This window comes from Tiliqua scincoides, chromosome 5 (assembly GCF_035046505.1).
Source record: "Tiliqua scincoides isolate rTilSci1 chromosome 5, rTilSci1.hap2, whole genome shotgun sequence".
Classification (NCBI taxonomy): Eukaryota; Metazoa; Chordata; class Lepidosauria; order Squamata; family Scincidae; genus Tiliqua; species Tiliqua scincoides.
Window position 1 is genome coordinate 53,089,480 of NC_089825.1, and position 22,763 is coordinate 53,112,242.

Here is a 22,763-nt window from a genome sequence, read left to right on the forward strand (position 1 = left end):
GAATATCACATGCATGTCTGTGTCGTTAGGCAAATACATGATCAGACTGAGCCCATCAAGATATTTAGCATTAGTAGTTTTTACCGTTTTACTATCTTCAATACCAACATCAGAAAGGGAAAGGCAATAACCAGAAGAGCAAAGTATTATTACCGCAAATAGTTTGTCTCGAGACGGTTTTTTTTTACTATTTGTAAAAACATGCAAATTGGATATAAAGCAACACAACTCAACAATATTACTACTTCTCATTCCATTAATTAACATATGAGAAAACAGCTTTGAAGAACACAGCTATTCAATACAGCCATTTCATGTGTAAATGGAAGTTCTCATGTTTTGTAAGAGTCATAGGCCTGCTAACATTTTTCTTATGTGTTAGATTTAGGAAGTATTTCTCACTAAGATACAAGCATGAAGTAATTTATGGGTAAGCAAAAGTGAATGAAATTAAGCCAAGGCAGATAAAATCTTTGCATTTTTTGATCTTCAATTAGGGAAATTGGTCCTATATCTAACACTGCACAAGATAACTTGCACAATGAAAAGTAAGCAGAAGTCCCTTACACTGCCTCGCTTTGCCAGAGAATCACCGTAGTCTGCTGGCAAAGTCCGCTTGCTGGACTTTTTCTGCTCATGTTCAACTGCATCTTCAATTATAGGCTCAAGCCTCATCTGGACAAACACCAAAGATGTGGATCAATTTCTTTTCATTATACAGTGAGGAAAAAATTTAAAGCCTTTTAAAAACTTTGCAATCTTTAGAAAGCTATAGAAAACTCACTGGCATTTAAATAAAAAGAAATGCAAAAACCCAGTGAGGCTCTGCCCATAAATTCAGCCATTTCTAAGTTATACCTGTAGGCTCAAACTGGACAAGGACAAAACAAATCCTACAACAGTTTTCCCCTGAACTGAAGGGTTCTTTATGTACATGTGATCCTAAAATACTAATTATTTTAACAAAACATCTATTTCATCTTAAATCTTACAGATCTTTTTTTTTTTTTATGAAACACATCTGTCAAATAAGACGCCTACATTTATGTATATACATAGCTCATGCCCCACCCTCCAACACTGCTAATATTAAAGTATGCAATGCACGCTTTACACCATTTCTCTCTGCAAATAAAGACACTTCCATATGATTACCTCTGTGAGAATTGTAGTGTCATATGAAGGTTGATATTTTTCTTTTTCATGGGCAGTTCGTTTCTCCATCTTTTCTCTGTCTGTTTTCTGTTTTCTGTCTGCCCCTTTTGGCTAAAAATGCAGGAAGCACGTTTAAAACACTGTTACAAAATTATATATCAGTGTTAAATTCCCAATCTTTACTTACAGCTCTTACCTTAAAAACTTTGATTTGGCAGCTGGCTGAATGAAGATGATCAGTGTATTCTCCATTTTCTGCCTGTTTAAAAGTGTCAACCTGAATTCTAAAAGGAACTCCTTTTTCACCTCCATGTTTACGAGGTGTAAATTCAGTGCTGATACAATGTACCTGAAAAACATACCACAACCCATGCATTGCTCAGTAATCACTATAATGATTCTCTTGGAAAAGCTGAACAACTTGTGATTGGGTAAATCACACCATAACCACACATTTTATTCCATCAAAGACTTTATATTCAGAAACAAGCTCTGAATTAAAGAATTCTTTCTTACTGAATTCTGTATTCTTGATGCCTGCAGCTCCTTGGAGGAAGGGTGAATATATGAAATAAATACCACCATATAGAGCACTATTTAACTTATGGAATTTGTGGCAACAAAATACAGTTATGCTCACCAGCTGAGATGACTTCCTATAAGAATTACTCAAATTCACTTACCATGTCAGCTAAATGGAGCCCTTAAATTCACAAGCAGTACACTTCTGAGGACTAGAGAAGGACAACTAATTGAAAAATAGGCTGTTCCTCTTGGGCTTCAATACAGAATGGTCAACTACATCGTCCCCCCTTCTGACTCTTTACTATGATAGTTACATTTCAAAAGATACTAGAAAATTAAGTGAATATCCAATACAATATTGTATTCAACACAATACAATTAATTGTTAGACATCCTACAATAAAGAGAACACAGGATCAAACTGCAACTCTTTCCAGATGCTAAACAAAACCATCATTTTCCAGGAGAACAAGTTTTCAAACCTGAATAAAGGCAGATGTTCGTTTTCCTGGATCCCACAGGAATTCAACTGCATTGAGTTGGTTTGAATTTGTCTTTATATCAATTACTCCAACCGACATAGGAATATCTACATAATGGATAGGAAAATGAGTCAATTAAGATTTCTGAGTTGCACAATTACACACTTAATTAGAAAATAACTTTTACTTAGCATTGGTTCATAATAGCAATTTATTATAATAAACATGTTCTGATACAGAGGTGGATCTAAAGGTGCAGGACATGCCACAAGTGATATACATACCCACACAAGGGCCCACATTTATACCCACTGACTCCTAAGGAAGTAAGGAGTTACAGCTGCCACTGCTCAGCAATTCAGACCCACAGGGCTGCTTTCTGGACAATTGTGGGATGCAACTGCAATGGCGGCAGCAGACTATCTTTTCCCCCAGTGCCTTTTTATAGTTCCCAGATATCCTGTCTCCCAATGCTGCTGTCTGCAAGAAGTTGGGCAATCTAGGAATTGTCAAATAGCACCAGGGAATGGAAGAGAACAATCCACTGCTGCTTCCCCCATTGGGCTTACTAGATGGCAGCTGAAAGCAGCAACAATGGAGCACTGCCTTCCTCTAAGGACACTTTACAAATCCTAAAGTTGCAGCTCCCTACTATTGCCTAGTAAACCAGCTAGGGCCTTGGGCCCAAAGGCAAGAGCTTACTAAGAGATGGTGGGGAGCAGGTGTCAACAACAGACACTGGTCTACTGTCTGGTTCCTGGGCACCATGGGGACACACCACTGGAGGGCTTTTAACCCAGGGTGCCTCAAAGGCTGGAGCCAATACTGCTTAGATATCACAGTACAGTATTACTTATGACAAGAGGTGTTTGTTTCTGGTGAGTAAGATAGGATTACACAATGGGCTTACTTCTGAATAAAATAAACACCATTTTCAAACACCTCTACTTATGACACTGCTGTCACAGGCTCTTCCTAAAATCAGAGACTTTTCAAAGGCCTTAATCTTCATGGCAGTGGTTCCTTTTGGTCCCTGGCCCACCAGTGGGTTGTGGCCCAATTTTTGGTGGTTTGCAAAACCGACAGGGTAGATTAGGCTATGTGCATCAAGAGTTAAACAACCTGCTACTTGGGGGGAGCACTGCTGCCAAATCACCATTTTAACCTCAGAGGATTGAGCGGCTGGTAAAGGGAAACCTTTTTTAGGTGGGTCCCAATGTTAAAACATTTGGGAATCACTGCTATCTGGTATTTTTTTTTTTTTGTATATACATTTTATTGAAATTTTCACAATACATTATATCTATAGTAGATCCAAAACATCAAGTTTCAATTCACTCCTTACATTTCTACATATTTTTCTTTACTTCAATATAAATTTCATTTCCACTCCCCCCTCCCTCCCCACCCCAGACTTCCCACAACGTTTTAACCATTTATCATTTTGTTTTTTTACCAAGATAATAAGAACTATACAATGAACAAAAGTTTAACATTCTAATAACATTAATGAACCCTTGACCTTCCAATTTTTCTCCAAGTAGGCTTCAAATTTATACCATTCCAAATGAAATTTCTCTAGCATTTCATCATTCAAACTTCTCTTAATTTTATCCATTTCCATCATATATATCATCTTTTGTAGCCATTTGTCTATATCAGGCACTTTTTCTTGCTTCAAATACTTCGCATATATCATCCTTGCTGCTGTCACCATATGCCATAATAAAGTTCTATCATTGACTGCTATTACCTCTGAATTTAAACCTAGCAAGAACAATTCCGGACTCTTATAAATTGTGTATCTTAATACCTTCGTGACCTCTATAAATATCTCTGACCAGAAATGCTTTGCTTTTTTACAAGTCCACCCACATATGGTAGAAAGACCCCTCATACTCACGACATTTCCAACATTTGTTAGATAACTTATTATTCATATTTAATAGTTTTTTTGGAGTTAAATACCACCTGTACATCATCTTATAACAATTTTCATTTATATTATTGCATATCGAGATCTTTAATGATTTCTTCCAGAGATGCTCCCAAGATGTCATCATTATTTCTTTATTTACATTCACTGCCCACTTCACCATTTGTACTTTTACAAGTTCATCTGCAGTGTACCATTCATTTATCAGTCTGTAGATCTTTGAAATTTGCTTTTTCTTTTCTCCCAGCAGTATCTCTTCTAGTTCAGAATTTTCCCCCTAAAACCAACAGTTCTCTTATCTGCATCAAATAGGTCTTAAATCTGTCTGTACCCAAACCAGTCATACCTAAAAGTTAAATCGTCCTTTTTCTTTAATTCCACCTTCCCTCCCTCCATGTCCAAAATATCTTTGTACTGTAACCAATCTTCTCCTTGAGAGGTTGATGTCGGTTTTATAACTTCCGCTGGAACAATCCATAGCGGCTTTTTTTCTCCCAGGCATTTTTTATATTTTTCCCAGACCATGTAAATACTCCTTCTTATGAAATGATGCATGAAGTGTCCATCCATTTGTTTTTACCCGTACATCAAATATGCATGCCACCCAAAAATCTTGTCATGACCTTCTAAAGATAAAAGTTTTCTGTTTTTTAGATTTAACCATTCACTAAGCCATGACAAACAAACTGCTTCATAATACAACCTCAAATTTGGAAGTTGAAATCCTCCTCGTTCTTTAGCATCACACAACACCTTCATCTTAATTCTCGGTTTTTTTCCCGCCCACACAAAATTAAAAAGCTTCCTCTGCCAATGCTCAAACATTTTGAAGTCTCTAATTATCGGTATTGTTTGTAAAAAGAACAGGATTCTTGGTAGCACGTTCATCTTAATCACAGAGATTCTACCTAGTAATGATAAATTCAACTTATTCCATCTTAACATATCCTTGTCGATTTGTTTCCAGTTTTTCATAATTATTTTTATACAAATCTATATTCTTCATTGTTAACTCCACCCCTAAATATTCCGTTCTTTGCACTACTTCACATTCGATCAGGTTTTCTATATCTTTTTGTTTATTTTTACTGACATTTTTACATAGAATCTTGGACTTTGATTTATTTACATAAAAGCCTGCTAAATCTCTTTATTTTTACTAACAGATTTGACAGTGATTTCATTGGGTTCTCTACTATAAACAACACATCATCTGCAAAGGCTCTATATTTATATGAAAAACCTCTATATTTCAAACCTGAGATTTCAGAGTCCTCTTTGACCTGTAAAAATAAAATTTCTAACACCATTATAAAAAGCAATGGAGACAGAGGGCACCCTTGTCTTGTACCTTTTTCAACCTTAAATTTTTCTGTGTTGTCAGAGTTTACAGTCAACGAGGCTCTCTGGTCACTATATACTGCCTTAATTGCCTTTGCAAAGTTCTCGCCCAAACCCATCTTGTCAATTAATTCCAACAGGAAGTCCCAATTCACATTGTCAAATGCTTTTTCAGCATCAACAAAAAAAAAAAGGCAACTTCTTTCTCTGGGTGCTTGTCATAAAATTCTACAGCATCTATCACCATTCGCAAATTATCTTTTATTTGCCTATTTGGCAAAAAACCTGCTTGTTCTTCCAATATCAGCTCACTTAACGTTTCCTTCAACCTTTCCGCCATTATCTTTGCAAAAAGCTTATAATCATTGTTTAAAAGTGAGCTAGGTCTATAGTTCTTGACATTTGTTAAGTCTTGCGCCTCTTTTGGTATCAAAGAAATATTTGCTTCTCTCCATGTGTCTGGAATAGATCCCGTTTTTAAAATCTCGTTCAAGAGACTCTCTAACATGACCACCAGGTCTAATTTTAAAGCTTTATAGAATTTTGTCGTTAGGCCATCTGGGCCGGGAGCTTTTCCCAGCTTGGTATCTTGTATGGCTTTCAATATCTCCATTTGTGTAATCTTATCGTTTAATCTGTCTTTCATTTCTTCCTTTATCTTTGGCACATCTAGCTTTGACAAATATGTCTCAATTGCCACCTTGTCTATTTTTTGCTTTCCATATAATTTGGCATAATATTTATAAAACTCTCTTTTTATTCCATGATGATCCACTATATCTTTACCATCTTGACAGATCTTTGTAACAATTTTTTTCTCTTTTCTTTTCTTCAATTGCCATGCCAAATACTTCCCTGGTTTATTTCCTCCTTCAAAAGATTTTTGTTGGAGTCTTTTCAAATTCCATTCCATTCTTTTAATGCTAATGCATTTAGTTGTTCTTGTAGAATCTTTATTTCTCTTAATATAGACTTTTTCCCTGGCCCTCTCTTTAAATCATTTTCTTTTTGCTTAATTTTCTCCTGAATGTCTTTATACTTAAATTCTTTTTCTTTTTCCCCCCAACTATTTAAACTTATTAGGTTTCCTCTTATCACAGCCTTATATGCATCCCAAACCTTCCTAATTTCTACATCATTGCCCATATTAGCTTGAATGAAGTGTTTAGTCTCAGTCTGTAAATATTCAACATTTTTCTGCTTTGTTAATAAGTCTTCGTTAATTCTCCATATCTTCTTTCTAGCCTTCATTGCTGCCTTCCATATCATTGGATTATGATCAGAATTCTGCTTAGGCAGTATATCTACACTCTTAGTTATTAAGGTTAACTCTTTAGACATCCAGATCACATCTATTCTCGAAAAAGATTCATGCCTTGCCGAATAAAATGTATAATCTCGCACTCCTTGATTTAATTTCCTCCATATGTCTTCCAAGTTTTCTTGCTCTATCAATTCAAAAAAAGATACTGGTAGTTTGCCTTCCTTTCGTTTACTTTTAGTCTTCCTGTCTAATTCTAAATCCACAACTCCATTTAAATCTCCCATCAATATTGTTTGTTCATAATAGATCTGACCCAGATCCAATTTTAATGCTTCAAAAAAGCCATCCTTAGCTCAATTTGGTGCATATACTCCAACTAATAATGTCTTTTTGTAGTTCAACATAACTTCTATTGCCAAATATCTTCCTTCTGCATCATTAAAAATTAATTTTGGTTCCAGCTCTTTCTTTAAATACATCACTATTCCTCTTTTTTTTTATTTGTTGCCGAGATAAATTCTTCCCCCAAATTCTTATTTTTCAAAAGTTTATAATCCTTTTTACAAATATGTGTTTCTTGCAAGCAAACAATATTTGCCTTTTGTTTTTGTATCCAATGAAAAATTAATTTTCGTCGCTGTGGTGAATTTAGTCCATTCACATTCCAAGAAATTAGTTTGTATTCCATCGCTGATATAAAATTAAACTTTATTTCTTTTTTAGTCCAAATCTTCTTTATTTTGCACCAAAAAAATCTTCCATCTCCCTAACTGTTTTAATTGTAATCCGTGCACCCTTCAAATAAAAACTTAATCCTTGTGGAATTTCCCATCTATATCTTACGCCTTTACCTCTCAACTTGTCTGTCAATTTTCTGTATTTTTTCGTATCTTGCACCACTTTCCTTGGTAGTTCTTTCATGATCCCAATTTCTACCCCTTTTACCTTCAAAGGGTCCCTATAGTGCTTTCTCAATATTTCTTCTTTAGTTCTCTTTGTTATTAATTGCACTATTATATCCCTAGGCAGGTTCTTTTGGCGGGCATATTGGGAATTTATTCGGTACACCATGTCACATTGATATTCCATTTCCTCAGGTTGTAAATCTATAAATTCTGCCAAGATTCTAATCACTTCTTTTCTATCTTCTTTTGTATCTTCCATTAAATTCTCTGGAACACCTCTCAGCCTTAGATGGGTCTCCATAGCATAACATTCCAATTTCAGCATATAATCTTCAAATCTCTTAGTATCAGTAGTCACTCTGTCAATCTTTCCCTCTACTTCTTGTGTTTTCTTTTCCATATCTTGTACTTTTTGATTTACTGTCTTCAACTCAACTTTAACTTGTATCACTTCAATTTTAAGGTCTCCTATCAATCCTTTCATTCCGTCCATCATTTTCTCCATATTTTCTGTTATTTTGGTACACATTTGTTTCATAGAGTCATTAAGTTTCTTCTCTAAACTTTCCATTGCCATTTGCAGATCTTTATCTCCCTTTTTTGCCATTTTCGAGCCGCTCCAGGTAAGTGTTCTTTGTCTCTCTCTAAAGTCATACGACATGTAGCAAGCGTTTCCCTATCAAAACTCAGTATTTCCCACTTTCTGTAATGCTGTATAGTCAACTTAATATTGACATTAAGTTTTCCCTTAGTCAAAATGGCGGACGCGACTTCTTTGTAGTACTCTTCACAAAATGTCCACTTCTTCACTTCCTGTCTTCTCTTGACCTCTTTCAAAATGTCCACTCAAATATGTCCTCCCAATCTTCTGACCCTCTTAAAATGGCCGCTCCTCCACTTCCTGTTGCTATATGACCTTCTCTCAATGGTGAAATCTCACTTCCAGGCTACAATCTCACGATATTTTCACTCCTTACTGACCAATCAGCTTGATGTCTTTTCTTCGTTCCTCCTCCTCCTCAGATCTCGCATTTGTCGTCTCCTTCCCAAAGCCTCCTTATCACCGTTAAATCTCCGGTTCAAACGCTGTTTCTTTTTTTCCAATTTTTTTTCACATATAAATCAAGAGGCTGAGTCAGCGAGGATCTTAAGCCACATTTCTTGACCCAGGTAACTCCTGCTGCGATTTTAGCGAAGCCTTCACTGGGGGGGGAGTTCAAAGCAGATAGAGAAACCCCTATTCAGAGCTCCTCTATCGCCAAACTCACACCCCTCTTGGGTCTCAGGCGTCCCCAGCCCTTCCCCTACCTGGGGGAGGATGTCGGTGGGCTTTTAAATGCCCTCCAACCAAAGAAAGCAGAAGTTCCCGTTAGCCCTGTTCTCACCAGGGCTTGTTCAGAGCTCCGTGACTCAACCGGAAGTCCTGCTATCTGGTATTATATTAGGGAATGGGTATGGTTCAAATTTTTAAAAGGCAGTAATGTCACAACCCATCTTTCCATATGAATAGATACACCTACCTAAATCAAGTAATCTGTCTCCAGGGCGATTCCACTTCCAACCCTCTAGCTGCTGATGCTCAGTGTACTGCAGCCTTCTGTCATGGAACACAACTCTTATGATACTCTAACAGGAAAAAAATGCACATAAAATTCTGGCTGGTTAAAAAATCATTTATTTTAAAAAGTCATAAAAAAATCATTACTGTAAATTCAATTCAATTCATTTTTCATTTTTCAATTTTACAAAATATATTAACACACAACAGTTAATCACTGTAGGACAGCTGTACTATGATAGCTATATACATACAATTGTCCTACAATTACAAATACAGTCCCCCCCCAACAGTTAACACTGTTTATTTGCTTACCGCTAAAAAAATGTTTTTCTTTTAGAGGTTGCTATAAACATGCAAGTTTACAGTGACATGCAGAAAGTGTGAATACTTGAAGAGACTAGATCAAACACATTAACAGGAAGCAGTTAACTTCCTGTTTTCTGTTAGTGTTCAATCTAGTCTTTTCAAGCATTTAGGATGTCTCAGCTTGCCTGCATGTTGTGATAAGTTTGCATGCTTATTGCAACCTGTTTCCAGAAAGAAACATTACCTTAGCGGTAAGCAAACAAACATTAATGGGCATGGGGGGGGGCTGTGGAAATAGGGTCCTCCTGTATCCAGTTTCTGTATCGGGGGGGGGGCTAGAACACATTTCCCATGGATAAGGGGGGATGCCTGTATGCATCAACTCTCCGTTCACCCATATTCTCTTAATGTTATCTGGTTCAACAATTGTATGAAATGTTTTCAAAAGATGACACAGGAGTATACAAATGCATCAGATCACCCCCACAATGACAACCTCAGCTTAATTATTTACTGTGTTTTTATCCCGTCTTTCTCCCCGTCTAGACTGGCTGCAAATATTCTCAAGCTTCTCTCCCTAGTAATGTGTACAATCTTTTCTGTTAGACTCTAACAGTTAGAGGATCCAACTCAGAAGATCCCAGGGAACATCGGTTTACACATAAGCAACTTCGGGATTCTTTATTCGACTTCATTACCGGTCCATAAAGTCAAAGAAAAGACAGTAAAACTCTGGTTTAAGAAAAACAGAAAAAACAAGCTGATGGGTGCTGTGTAAAGCACTGTATTAAAGAGGTAAAATGTACAGTGGGATAGAAATAAGAAAACTGGTGAGAATAGCTACGTTTGCATAGGGTTTTAAGATCTGATTCCAAATTACTGCATCAGAAGCTATAATCTGGAACAGTGAAACTCTAAACCATGTGAAGTTGTTGGAAATATCACGCTAGCAAAATAGCACTAGTATATGCAATCATGAGAATGTCACTTATCAGTTCCAGGCTCTGTAAATCCATCAGCAAAGGTCTTCAGTACTTGTGCTTTAGAAGACATTCTTATTGAAATGGTGACTAAACAGTGAGAATAGGCAGGTTTGGTGCCCACAGGCTTTTAAGAAAAATCCAATATCTTGTTCTTCCCAATATTATTGTTTTCCTATTTAAGAATATCCTACAAGTTTCCCTTTTTCATTTCCTTCCCAATTCTAAGAACAGAGGTAAACAAGCAGCCTGGGAATGTACTTGTTTAGCTCAACTCAAATGGGCCTATGACATTTATTCTGAATTATTTTGTTGACGACAGCCCTAACACGGATTTAGAAGTCTCAGGTAACATCAGCCGTCTGGAGAACTGGGCTTCATGAGAGCCAGCAGTTTCCTCAACAACTTGCCAGGAGACTTCGGGTATTTTTTCCCCAAGGTGATAAACATTTACAGCTGCTATGACTAGATAAAGCTGTAGGTGCTCAGAAATCCATAATTCAATCTCTGTATCAGTTTCCTGTTCTACAATAAGGATATTAGGCTAATACAAATTCTCAGTAGAATAAAGGCTATTTGGGTACTGAGGGCCCAATCCAATTCAACTTTCCAGTACTGACGCGAATGTGCCAGCAGGGTGCATGCTACATTCTGTAGTGGTGGGGCAGTCACAGAGGCCTCCTCAAGGTAAGAGAATGTTTGTTCCCTTATTTTGGGCTTCATTCCAGCTGCACTGGCAAGTTGGATAGGATTGGGCCCTAAGTCACCTTGTAGGCCAGCACCTCCATCCATCCACATGTGTCAAAAAGCTGTTCGAACCTTGCAAAATACCCATGTGAGAGAAAGTTTTCCTTCACAAAGCTAAGCGGTTAACCAATCAGTAATCAGGTAGTGGTTATTTGTACCTAACGATTTCTCATATTTAACTGTTTGTGCTTTTACACATTTTACATATGAAACTACACACGGTTTAGACCATGAGCCAAAGACCCAGTTCAGACCTCAACTATTGTATTAATAGACTGGAAGGCCTCAGCTCCAGTTTCCCTGTCACACATACAGACAAGAATTCTATTGACAATTGAGACAATACTGGCCTCAGTTATGGGGCGATTATAAAACTTACTTAAGCAGAGGTTCTCAAACTTCCTGAGGAATTTGAGAACTAAGGCACTAAAGTCATGTATATACTATGAGTGCTTAGGAAAAAAGCAAAGTAAGAACTAAACACTGTTAAACTTATAATTTTCCTCTAAGAACAACTGCTAAGCAAACTTCAAATTTCACAGGAATTCTACTCAGGGGGACTGTCCTTGATTTTACTTTTCCCTACTCAGATTTTAAGGCTATCAGAAGGAAATACTGGCATCCACTCCCTCCCACCCCAACACATGCATCCTCCTAATGTCTGAAGGGTCTAGCCAGGCTTATCACCCACAGGATTTTGGCAAGTTCAATGGACATGTACAGAATCTTCAAACATTACAAAAACGAGTGCGTCAGAGGCTGTCTCCATACTCTCCTAGCTGTGTTTTTGACAAAACTGCAACTGCAGCATTGGAAACAGCCCCAAAGTTCACTAAGATAAACACAAAAGAGACAGGAGTCAGAACTGAGTCACCAACATACCTTCACCAGTTTCCCATTGATCTCTGGCATATCTCCCATTTTTCGATTATCTAACAGCCGGATTTCATAGGACTGACCTTTCAGAAGAAGAAGAAAGCATTTATGTAATGCCTTACCTCTCATCCAAATGTCACCTGAATGCTTTACTTAAAACTCTTACAATAAATTGAGATATGTCATATCAAAACACTAAAGGGGAAGGCAGAACACAAAAGAAACAAATACTCAAATGGAGTTTACAGTGCACCTCTAGCCCAATGGAATAGAATTGTCTCTAGGCCCTTTCTCAAAGGTAAGACAAGGAGATGAATAGCCTGAAATCTGGAGGAAGCAACCAGAAACCCACTGCTTCAGGTTTTTCCCTTGTTCCCTAAGTGTACAGGACTATTTTTCTTTGTTTTGTTGGAACTGCTGACCAATAACGCTGAGGGAACACTTTTCTTTCAACAGAAACTAAACAAAACCAAGTGGATATTTAAAAACATCAGTAAAAATGCCTAAGTGAAGTTATGTATCAGCATTCCACAAGTGTTGGCTGAGCTATTGCCAAATGACAATTATGGTTACATCCAAGACAGCCCCCAACTGCCCTCTCTTGCTCCAAGTCCAGAACAAGTAAGGGAAATGCAGAGGAAGGGGCAGTCATTCACCTCGGCCTAACAGTCAAGCCCTGTGCTTCCCTCTCTTGCTTTAAACAGATGATCAAAGTGTAGGGGTGAGACATTCAGAGCCTTGGATATCAAATACAAAGTCTTGAATACCAGCAATGCCATCTTACGGTCAACCAACCATGCCAATACAGGACAGCGAAGTGTGTGTGTGCGTTTCCAGCTAAGGCACCCTGGATGACTCAACCGAGTGCAATCAAACGCCCTCCTCACTGCTCTTCAACAGCACATGAAAGCACAGGGCTTGCCTACACTTAGCAAAGATGTCTTGAATACTTCCACCAAGTGCAGCCAAAACTTCGTCTTCACCTTGTCCTGACGGCACCAGCCCACTGGTAAGGACTGCAACTTTAATTATGGAGGCCACACTAACTGACATATCTAACTGACCATTCTCCCTCTCTTCTAAGAACTAAACTTATCTCTATCTAAATATCACCAATCCCTAAGGAGATCTATTTCCCATCAGACAATAAGAATGATGAGTTTTTAGATCCTTTCTTCAGCCCCAAGCTCTCACCTCATCATTAAAAATTATATATTTTTTGTTTTTACAGATATGCTATATTTTTATCTGCTCCTGTAACGTCATCATTTTCAATGGTTTCCAAAGTTTTAAAGTTTTTATTCTGATGTTTTTATTTTTTGTATGTTTTATTTTTTAATGTAAATTGCTCTGAAAGTTAGAGAAAGTGGCATATAAATAAATAAATAAATATTACTACTGAGAACACATTAAAGTAGTTTTCAAATTAAATCAACATTAACTCACAACTTCACTCCATTTTGCCACATTCTAAGCTAAGGACACTGCTACAAAAAATCAGACCATCCCTTTCCTTTGCTGACTTGATATACAGTAATCACATGACACCTCAAAACCACAACCAGTCATCATTTCAAAAAGTTTCTACAGCATGTCAGAGCTAGGACTTATATTATATAGCTTGTATCATAAACTGAATATTAGCAGTGTCACCTTATGTTTAGCCTACAACCACTATAAATTATACACTGGACATAATAATCACTATTTCCCAAAGTAAGCAATCACTATATTGCAAACATTTCCAAATTGCAAGCAATTAAGAAAAGGAAATTGCAGAAAACCAGATATTTTCAACTTATTTTGTAGTTAAGATGGTATTAAAATCAAAATAGTGAACAGTAACTCTAGAACTGTTTAGTAAGCTATTCCATTTATTAAGGAAAGTATTCAAAACATGGTCTCATGCAATATACGAAAGGGTTGAACTTTTGCACAGGATCTCTTAGCTGGCCCATAAGAGTGCCCTCATAATGGGAAACAAAAGAATTCCCTAACCTGGGCTACATCACACACCATGCCAGCAAGGAGGCTCTGTATTAGCTAACTTTCCAACACTTATTACAGTGTCCATTCTTATAATCTGAAAATTTCACCAGTATAGCATGGACACAAGTTAGACCCAATTAAAGTAAATGGAAGAACAATGAGACACTGGACATTTAAGGTTCTGGGGTTCTACATGACCCCGATTATGAAGAAAACTTACACAGTACTTGACGTAACACTATGTTAATATAGCACTTAAATAAGTTGTGAAGCTTCCATTTCTGATTTTTTGCATGCTTTCTCTACAGCACACAAAAGCCTTGAGTTGAACACAAATAACAGACCCCTTAGACAGGGGTCTAAGAAATTAACAGTGAGATAATTACACAATCAGACTCTAAGTCAGTATACCATGTACTATACATTTTAGTAAAACTGAGTCACATTTTTACTTTGACACAATTGGAGTCTCTGTACTTCAATACCAGACTAGCAAAGACATTGTTTTCTAAGATGATGATGATTAAACCTTGGTCACAGTATCAACATGCTGGAATGCCTTCAACATGGCTTTATCACAATATTTCTTTGGCTGCCTGGCAAAAATCTGTTTAGGTTTTGCTGTGGGGTCAAACTGAACTAAAAGCCTTTTTCTGATTCCATTAATTTGATACTGTTTTCATTATTGGGACTTTTAGTATAAAAGGGAGAGGTAAGGTATATATGATTTGAAATAAATATGTATCTTAATGCAGTTAGCCACTCTGAGTTTCCTAGTGGAAGAAACGTAGGATACAGATATTTTGGATGAACTAAATACTAATACCTATTCCCCGTAATACCACAGAAAGCCATGAATGTCCTTTTTAAGTTTTAATAACGTTTTCAGCATTAGCCTTGACTACAACTGTTACAACTGCAACTGTTACTTATTGATGTAGAGATGTGACTTATAGCCAGCCTGTTTCCTTAACCCCCCCCCCCCCCAAAAGAGGAAGGTTATCATATGACACCATTCTGTCTGATGTCTGGATTACACAACTGTTCATCAGACCCCGTATATTTTCAGTACCTAGACAAAAACCACTTTTTCTGTGAGGAACATTTATAGTTTATATTCATAACTTTTGAATCTGACGGACTTCCAAGTCATTTTCTCTATTACAGTACCTGTTCTGTCTGTACATACCAGGACAAAAACTCAATTAAGAACAACGATGTATAATGAACTTCCTTAGTACAAGTACTTTTAAACAGCCTTTTTATTCGGCATTCAGATAGTCCAAATTTGTTAAAATTTAACTACAGTAAATATAAAAAGTTTCATCACATAAACAAGGCTAACCTTGATTTAAGTAAGTAAGGGTTTCATCATGCAACTTCACTGCTGGAGATGTTGCAGCTGACATAACATATTGAAATGGTGGGTGTTTTGCATCACTGTCTGGTGGAAGGCTTGAGTCTTCTTGCTTGAAAATGGGCAGTGCTAAAACATCACTGAAATAAGAAAAGGTTACAACATTAGATCTCGTAAACTGAAAATCTACTTATCCTAGCAATAAGCGATCAATCCATTGGTCTGAAGAAGTAACCCAACTTATAGAAAACTAGGCACCCTCAAAGAGACATTCATCTTCCTTTTTCTAAATGTACATAGAAATCCCAGCATTTTTGTAAATGAATCAAAATGTATACATAGATCAAGCCACCAGAATGTCACTTACTCTTCCAAGTGATATTTGCTGTTACAAAAGCATTAATGGTTCTACTGCCTAAAATAACATCAGCCACTTTTGGTTAAAAGGAGGCACAGGAGGAACCTGTTTATCCGTGGATTTTATATCCATGGATCTGGTTCAACATGGGCTCCCTCTAACCCATGCTGAACCAGATCTGGCCCAATCTGAATCCACCAAAGGCGACCAAAGCTGCGCTCCAGTCACCTCCAGAAGGTTTTCTGAAGCCTGCAGAGGTCTTATACATCTGCTTGCACTCCAGTTGCCTTCAGAGGGTTTAAAGGGGCCCCAAACAGCAGATTTCATTATCCATGGTTTTCAGTACCGGGGGGGGGGGGGAGCCAAGAAAGGATCCCTCACAGATACTGAGGCCCCACCTGTATTAAAAACCTTGATGGAACTATGGGTCCATGTGAACCTGAAGCATCTAGGAGGAGTCAAACTCAAAGAGCCAGTGCAGACAAAATGGTTAAGATTCGTGGGTAGGCCATGGAATCACATGTTCATTCTTCATCCCATCCCAGTACTAATTCTACCCCCTGCCAATTAATCTTAATCATGGTTTACATTATGCTGGTCTTGGGTAAGGAAAGACAAAAAAAGGTCATGACACTATCTTATGGGGAAAACAAACATGTGTAAATACACTACACATAATGTCTGCTTTAGCACAGACATGGTCTACATTTTAATATAAATGTGTGTTCCTGAAGCACTTCTCTCTTTTTCCATTAAAACTTAGAAAAGCTTCAGTCTGTCATCTTATTATAATCCTAAGAGCCATATTTACATACGACCATTCTACAATGGTAATGAAATCCTGCAAGGAACAGGAAAAAAAATACGCATCAAAAGTATGTATCAACTGTTGTGTGAGTTGACAATTACAAGTGGCCACCAAGATTATGTAACCATTTACGAAAGATGCTAACCCACTGGCATTTGCTTTAGATAACAATGAAACAGTTCAGATAGCAGGTCTTTTTACTTAACAGTGAATTTTGTAAAAGTTACAAATTCAGGTCCTGCTTAAAGTATATAGTCAATCTGACAGAGTCCTTATGAACATTATCCTAGTTACATAAAGCTAGCACTCAAAGAGAAATGGTAGAAAAAAGTGATAACAGGAAAACAAAACAAAACAGATTCTTTCAAGCTAATGGCTTAAGAGACCCAGACACATGGTGAGATGCCATCTGCCTCAAGATCTCCAGGGATTTTCTTATCAGCCTTGCAAATCTTGCGGCTAGTCAGTCAGATACACATGGCATCGGTTTTCAGCATGTGTAAAAGGCCTTCAAATGTCACTTCTAGGTCCTAGGAGATATAAATATATATAAAGAACACTTCATGTACCAACTTTAGAAACTGCTTGGATTCAAGATTTTGAGGGCCCAATCCTGAGCTGGGCCAGCACTGATGCAGAGTGTCACAAACATGTAGTAAGGCACACCTATGACACCCTGTGCTGAGTCAGCACTGGCACAGGCCCAGAGCCAGTTGGGACCTGCCCAGTATCGGCTGGATGCCCCCCAGAGCTAGGTAAGAGCTCCAGCTGGTGGTGAGGGCTTCGGGAGCACAGGGGAGGTGTCCCAGGGCAGGGGAGACAGGGCGAGGAACCAGGGCAGGAGGGGGGCAGAGCTCTGCTCCACCGGATTCTGAAACAGAGTTTAGGATCTGGCGCAGCAGAGCCTTCCAGCCTGACACAGAGTCTCTCAAGTCCGTGCCAACGAAATAGCCGACAGACTTGAGAGGCCCCATTGCAGAGCTTGGGGCTTTCCCCAGGGGAAGGTGATAAAAGTTCCCTTCCTCCAAGGAGACCTCCAGAGGCTGCTGCGGTACAGCAGGATGCAATGGCAGCTGCTTTGGCGCCACTGTACGTGGCGGCAGCACCGTCGCCTTTAGAATTAGGCTGTAAGAGAGCAGATAACAGACTATCAGAGAAGCTCTAAGTAAAAGCAGTAGAACATCCACAAACTATATTTTACATTAACAGTTCTGTATTGAACTCTTACTGAAATAGCTTTTTTAGCTCGTATTGGATAGTTGGAAAGGGCACTATATACCCAATAAAGTTTACACAAAACTGTCTTGTTTTGTGAACAAGAAAATAAACAAGAAAATGTGAACAAGAAACTAAGCACATCAAATGCCTAGCATAGACCAATCTTCAACTTCTTCCACTTATTTAAAAACTCTAAGGTAACAAGTGTTAAATAACTGATATATTAGCTAGAGCTCCACACATCCAAGTGAAACCCAAGGGGCTGGCTACTCTAGACAAAATCTTAACTGGAAAAGAGCTGAGTTAACTAAGAAGTCACCTTCTTGCTATGTGCCATCTGTGGTTATCAGAATGTTCTGGCAGATTACTTTGAAGTATCAACACATTGGAACAGATTTAGTCACAAGGTCTTATGTATGATATTTGAACTACCCAGAGAGAAGATCTGAATAGAGCAGGGGTGTCAAACTCATTTCATACAGCAGACCAAATATCATTCATGATGCCTACTGAGGGCCGTAAGTGATTGTGTCATTTGGCAGGAAGTGATGCCATTAAGAGCAGAAATAAGCACTCTGTTCTTGTGTAGGAACTCATTAGCTGCAATGATAGAAGATGCATAAATCTTGATCACATTTCAAGATATGGGGGAGCCCAATCATCATGCAGGCCAACTTTCAGCAGTGAGACCTCAGTGTTGCTCAGCAGCTGAGAGCTCAAGTGTCAGATAAAAAGCTTCTCTGGGCTGCATCCGGCCCCCGGGCCTTAAGTTTGACAACCCTGGAAAGGAGAGTAACATCTGATGGTATTTTTTCTCCAGTCTCACTATAAGGTATTCCATCAACTTGCCGCAAATTTTTTTTAAAGAAGGATCTTCTACAGCAGTGTTTCTCAAACTGTGGGTGGGGACCCACTAGGTGGGTCATGAGCCAATTTCAGGTGGGTCCCCATTCATTTCAATATTTTATTTTTCATATATTAGACTTGATGCCACTATGGTAGGTGATCGCATTGGGGAAGTGTAACAGACCTGTACTTTTAACAAGCTACTATGTTTATTTTTTTTTAACAATGATAGTCAATGGAACTTACTCCTGAGTAAGTGTGGGTAGGAATGCAGCCTAGGATTGCTAAATTTTCCTGCTTGATGATGTCACTTCTCGTCATGACATCACTTCTGGTAGGTCCTGACAGATTCTCATTCTAAAAAGTGGGTCCTGGTTCTAAATGTGTGAGAACCACTGTTCTGCAGAACATTTCCTGTTGTCAGATAATGCAAAGATTCCATAATAAGCTTCTTGTTTTAGCATATGAATGCTGATTAACTCAAAATTATACAGATACAGTGAATCACCGCTCTCAAGGCCAATGGCAGGACACTGGACAGAAGAAAGTGGTAGCAAGATTTTACGGTTAAATCATGCTCATGACTGTTTGTCAAAATGAAAACGCGATCTACACTTATAATAGCCACACCACTTACACAGTTTTTGTTGCCACTAAACCTGCCTAAAGAAGAATTCAAAATGAAAATCATTTTGTCCCACCTTTTCCTCCCCAAAGGCAACTAACAAAAAGCACCAAAGTAGTAATTAACGAAGCATTTTTTTAAAGAATGCTTCAATATTTAAAGCAAAGTCAAAACAGTAACAGAAATTAAAAGTACTAAAATCTTTTTAGTAGAGAGTTAAAATCAAAATTCCGCTCAGGGCAATAAGTGATACAGGGTATCAGATCTGTTGTTGTCTGAACAAAAATGCCTGTCAAAAGATAAAAAATTGACAGATCAACAGACCTCAAATGGGAGTAAATTCCATAGCCTAAGCGCTAAGGACTGAAAAGATCCTGTCCTCTGTCCCGTGTCTCCCCCCCCCCCAAATGAACATCAGAGGGAAGGGGAATATGGTCTGTGACAATAGTTCCCAAATTTTTTAGCATCAGGGCACTTTTTTAAAGGACACTCTTTTGGAACCCACACAGGTTTACCACACTTTCCCTAGATCTAGAAACAAATAGTATTTTATTTTAAAACTAATAACCACAAAAAAGACGTTTAATATTTATCTCAAAGCGTATTTACACATGCTTGCAAACTGTAGGAGCTGTGCTCTTTGCAGGGTAACTACAGTATCTGATCTTCCCATCACCTTTTGGCAAACCGCCAAAAATCAGGTTGTGACCCACCAGTTTGGGAACCACTGGTCTATGATATCTAGAACAGTGTTTCTACTGAACGTTCTGTCTCAAGTAAAACATCTGAAGAATTTCAAAAGAAGCTAAAAATCTTATAAGATTAGGGAAATTATCAGGCAAAATAAGCACACTGTTATCTCTTGCATTGTCCACTTTTTAGCAATTGTTTCCAACAATTATCAGACCATTTTTATTAAAAGAAAAATACTAAAGCTCAAAGTAACTTTAGTGGTATATTGAACTATTTTGAACTTCTGTGGTATATTAAACTATTAAAGACATAGAAGCAGTTTCCAAGTTAAAACCCCCACCCTGATTCTAAATCCCCCCTTGTTTTCCCCCCTTCTTTCCTTACTAGTCTCTTGTTGTGACTTTTTTTTCTCGGCAACATAGCCGAGTGGCAACACAGCCACTGTGCTGGCCATTGTTATTTATTTATTGTTTAATGCCAATAAAGGTTTATGGTATGGACATAAAAGCCCAGCAAGAAAGCTATTTAAAAGATGTTTACTGCATTATGTCAGTCAAAAGTCTCAGAGCAATTAACACAATATAAAACACACTACCACCACATGAAAAACAGACAAGATAAAAAGAGAGCAGTGATGCAGGCCACATTTTTAAGTGCTATGCATCTTTCAGCAACTGAAAACCCCAAGGAAACAAAAAGGTCTTTGCCAGGTGCCATAAAGACACCAGGTTTGGCACCAGGAAAGCCAACTCAGGGATATAGTTCCAAAGTTGAAAAGAAAAAATTCAAGAAGTTATTCTCACAGACTTCCAACCTACTAAGTACTGGCAGTCTGCATATCTAAATGCATAGCATTAGTAATCTGTTAGGGCAGTGCTTCCCAAATGTTTTAGCACTGGGACCCACTTTTTAAAATGACAATTTATCGCAACCCACTAGACCAGCATTTACCAAACTATGGCCTGCAAGCTAGATTCGTGGAATGCAACAGCGCTCCCCATTGTGAACAGCATGGGTGAAACTGGGTTCACCCATGATCTACACATGCCAATTAATCAAGAAAATGTGATATTTTAATTTGGGGGTATAAAGATTACTGCATACCACAGGTCAGGATTCCAGCTAACAATTTTCTTCTGCAAACTGGGCAAGGGTGCTTGCAAAGCTATGTGTTTTTTTTTCAGATGTTTCAAAAAACTTTCGACCTATAAAAAAATCAGCTCGCAACTCACTGGTGGGTCCCAGCCCACATTTTGGGAAACACTTATAATAAAATTCTTCACCATCACTTTATTACTCTTGAACAAATTTAAGCCACAATTTTGCTTATGAATACACCAACAACTATCTTAAACATAAATGATAGTGCACTACTTTGCAACACCCATACAACTAGCCAAGTTCTAACCTCTGCTCATTCTTGGGTGACCTTGGGCCAGTCACTCTCATTCTTACCTATCTTACAGGGTGGTTGTGACGACAGAAGAGGAGGGGGAGGAACTATGTGCACCACCCTGACCTTTGTGGAAGGGTGATATAAAAATGTGAAAAATAAAATAAATTACATGGTGCATGATGAGTTGAATAACAGCCTCATCTTAGGCATGTCTACTCAGGAGTAAATCTCATTATAGTCAATGGGGCTTACTCAAGTAAGTGTGGAAAGGACTGTAGTCTAAGTGGTTGTCAGGTTATATTATTCATTCTGCAAGGTCAGTTTCAGAATGAAACTTTACAAACATCATTTAGTGTAACCTGCTCTACCTAAACACTTCATTTACCCTGGATATCCTTATATGCCTTGTAATTTTATAAACGGAGACTACACTTGATCTTTGCCATTAATAAATGAAAACCAATAAATTAGTTGAGATAATCTCTGAAGATCATCTTAAGGTTGTTTGGTTCTCATAATATTCTTAACCATACAAAGGATTCCTGGAATACTTCTTACAGGCAAGAGTCATATGAAAGAGTTTAATTTGAATGTGACTTGAGTCTGCTCTTTCCAGGAAGATGTGATTTGTAGGCTGCTTTGCATGAAGGCACATAGATCCATGGTACCAGAACTAGCCTGAGATCTTAAAAGGTCAAGAAAATAATGGTCACACTAAACCAACAAACATGGAAACAGATTCTAAGACACACCAAATGTAGCTATGATTTTTAAAAATGCATGTATTCAACACGGGGTTGACCAAAGTGTTAATTAGCACTAACTTCACACATATATAGCTTAATCAATTGTTAATTACACCCACAATAAAGTTGTGGAAGAGATTCTCTCAATCCACACTTGTATCATTACATACACCTTTTAAGGATGCCCTTTCTCTTCCCCTTTTTTCTCTCTACTTTCTCTGCTCTTAAGCAACTACTTATGTTTAAGATCTAGCTGTGAATGTATGGCTAAGCAACACAGAATTGTTTTATTCAGATACGCTGTCCCTATTATAGTTAATTACACCCACAATAAAGTTTGTTCTGTTGCATCTTCCACTCTCCCTTTTCACTTTCCACCCTCCCTTATCTCCCTCTTCATTCCCCACCATAACACTGAGCTGTGCCACTAGTGACTACAAGAGATCTCAGCAAACATATACATGATAATGCTTGTTTAAAAGCATATGTGGTCAACACCTGCTAAGGACAAGTGAATTGAGACTAGAGAAAAAGTAAAGTTATATTAAATACAACAGTAAAATAATCACAGAAGAGAATTAATCGTTCAGTTAAATTAGATGCCAATTTGGAGAAGCAAAATGGAGTATGGTCCTCACTCTCTTCTCAT

The 22,763-nt window shown here is 37.9% G+C and overlaps 1 protein-coding gene across 3 annotated transcripts in view; it reads right to left on the reverse strand.

Moving 5' to 3' along the window:
- The window catches only part of UBP1 (upstream binding protein 1), a 46,616-nt gene that overhangs the window by 22,036 nt on the left and 1,817 nt on the right, over positions 1–22,763 (reverse strand). For 2 of the 3 annotated variants that reach the window (XM_066631142.1, XM_066631144.1), the window contains exons 2-8: positions 15,413–15,564; positions 12,085–12,161; positions 9,129–9,234; positions 2,163–2,269; positions 1,352–1,504; positions 1,156–1,266; positions 568–675 (exon numbers count right to left, since the gene is read on the reverse strand). In XM_066631142.1, coding sequence (XP_066487239.1) covers positions 568–675; positions 1,156–1,266; positions 1,352–1,504; positions 2,163–2,269; positions 9,129–9,234; positions 12,085–12,161; positions 15,413–15,564 — 814 coding nt within the window. The remainder of the gene's footprint in view (positions 1–567; positions 676–1,155; positions 1,267–1,351; positions 1,505–2,162; positions 2,270–9,128; positions 9,235–12,084; positions 12,162–15,412; positions 15,565–22,763) is intronic. The other variant, XM_066631143.1, reaches the window with a different exon arrangement.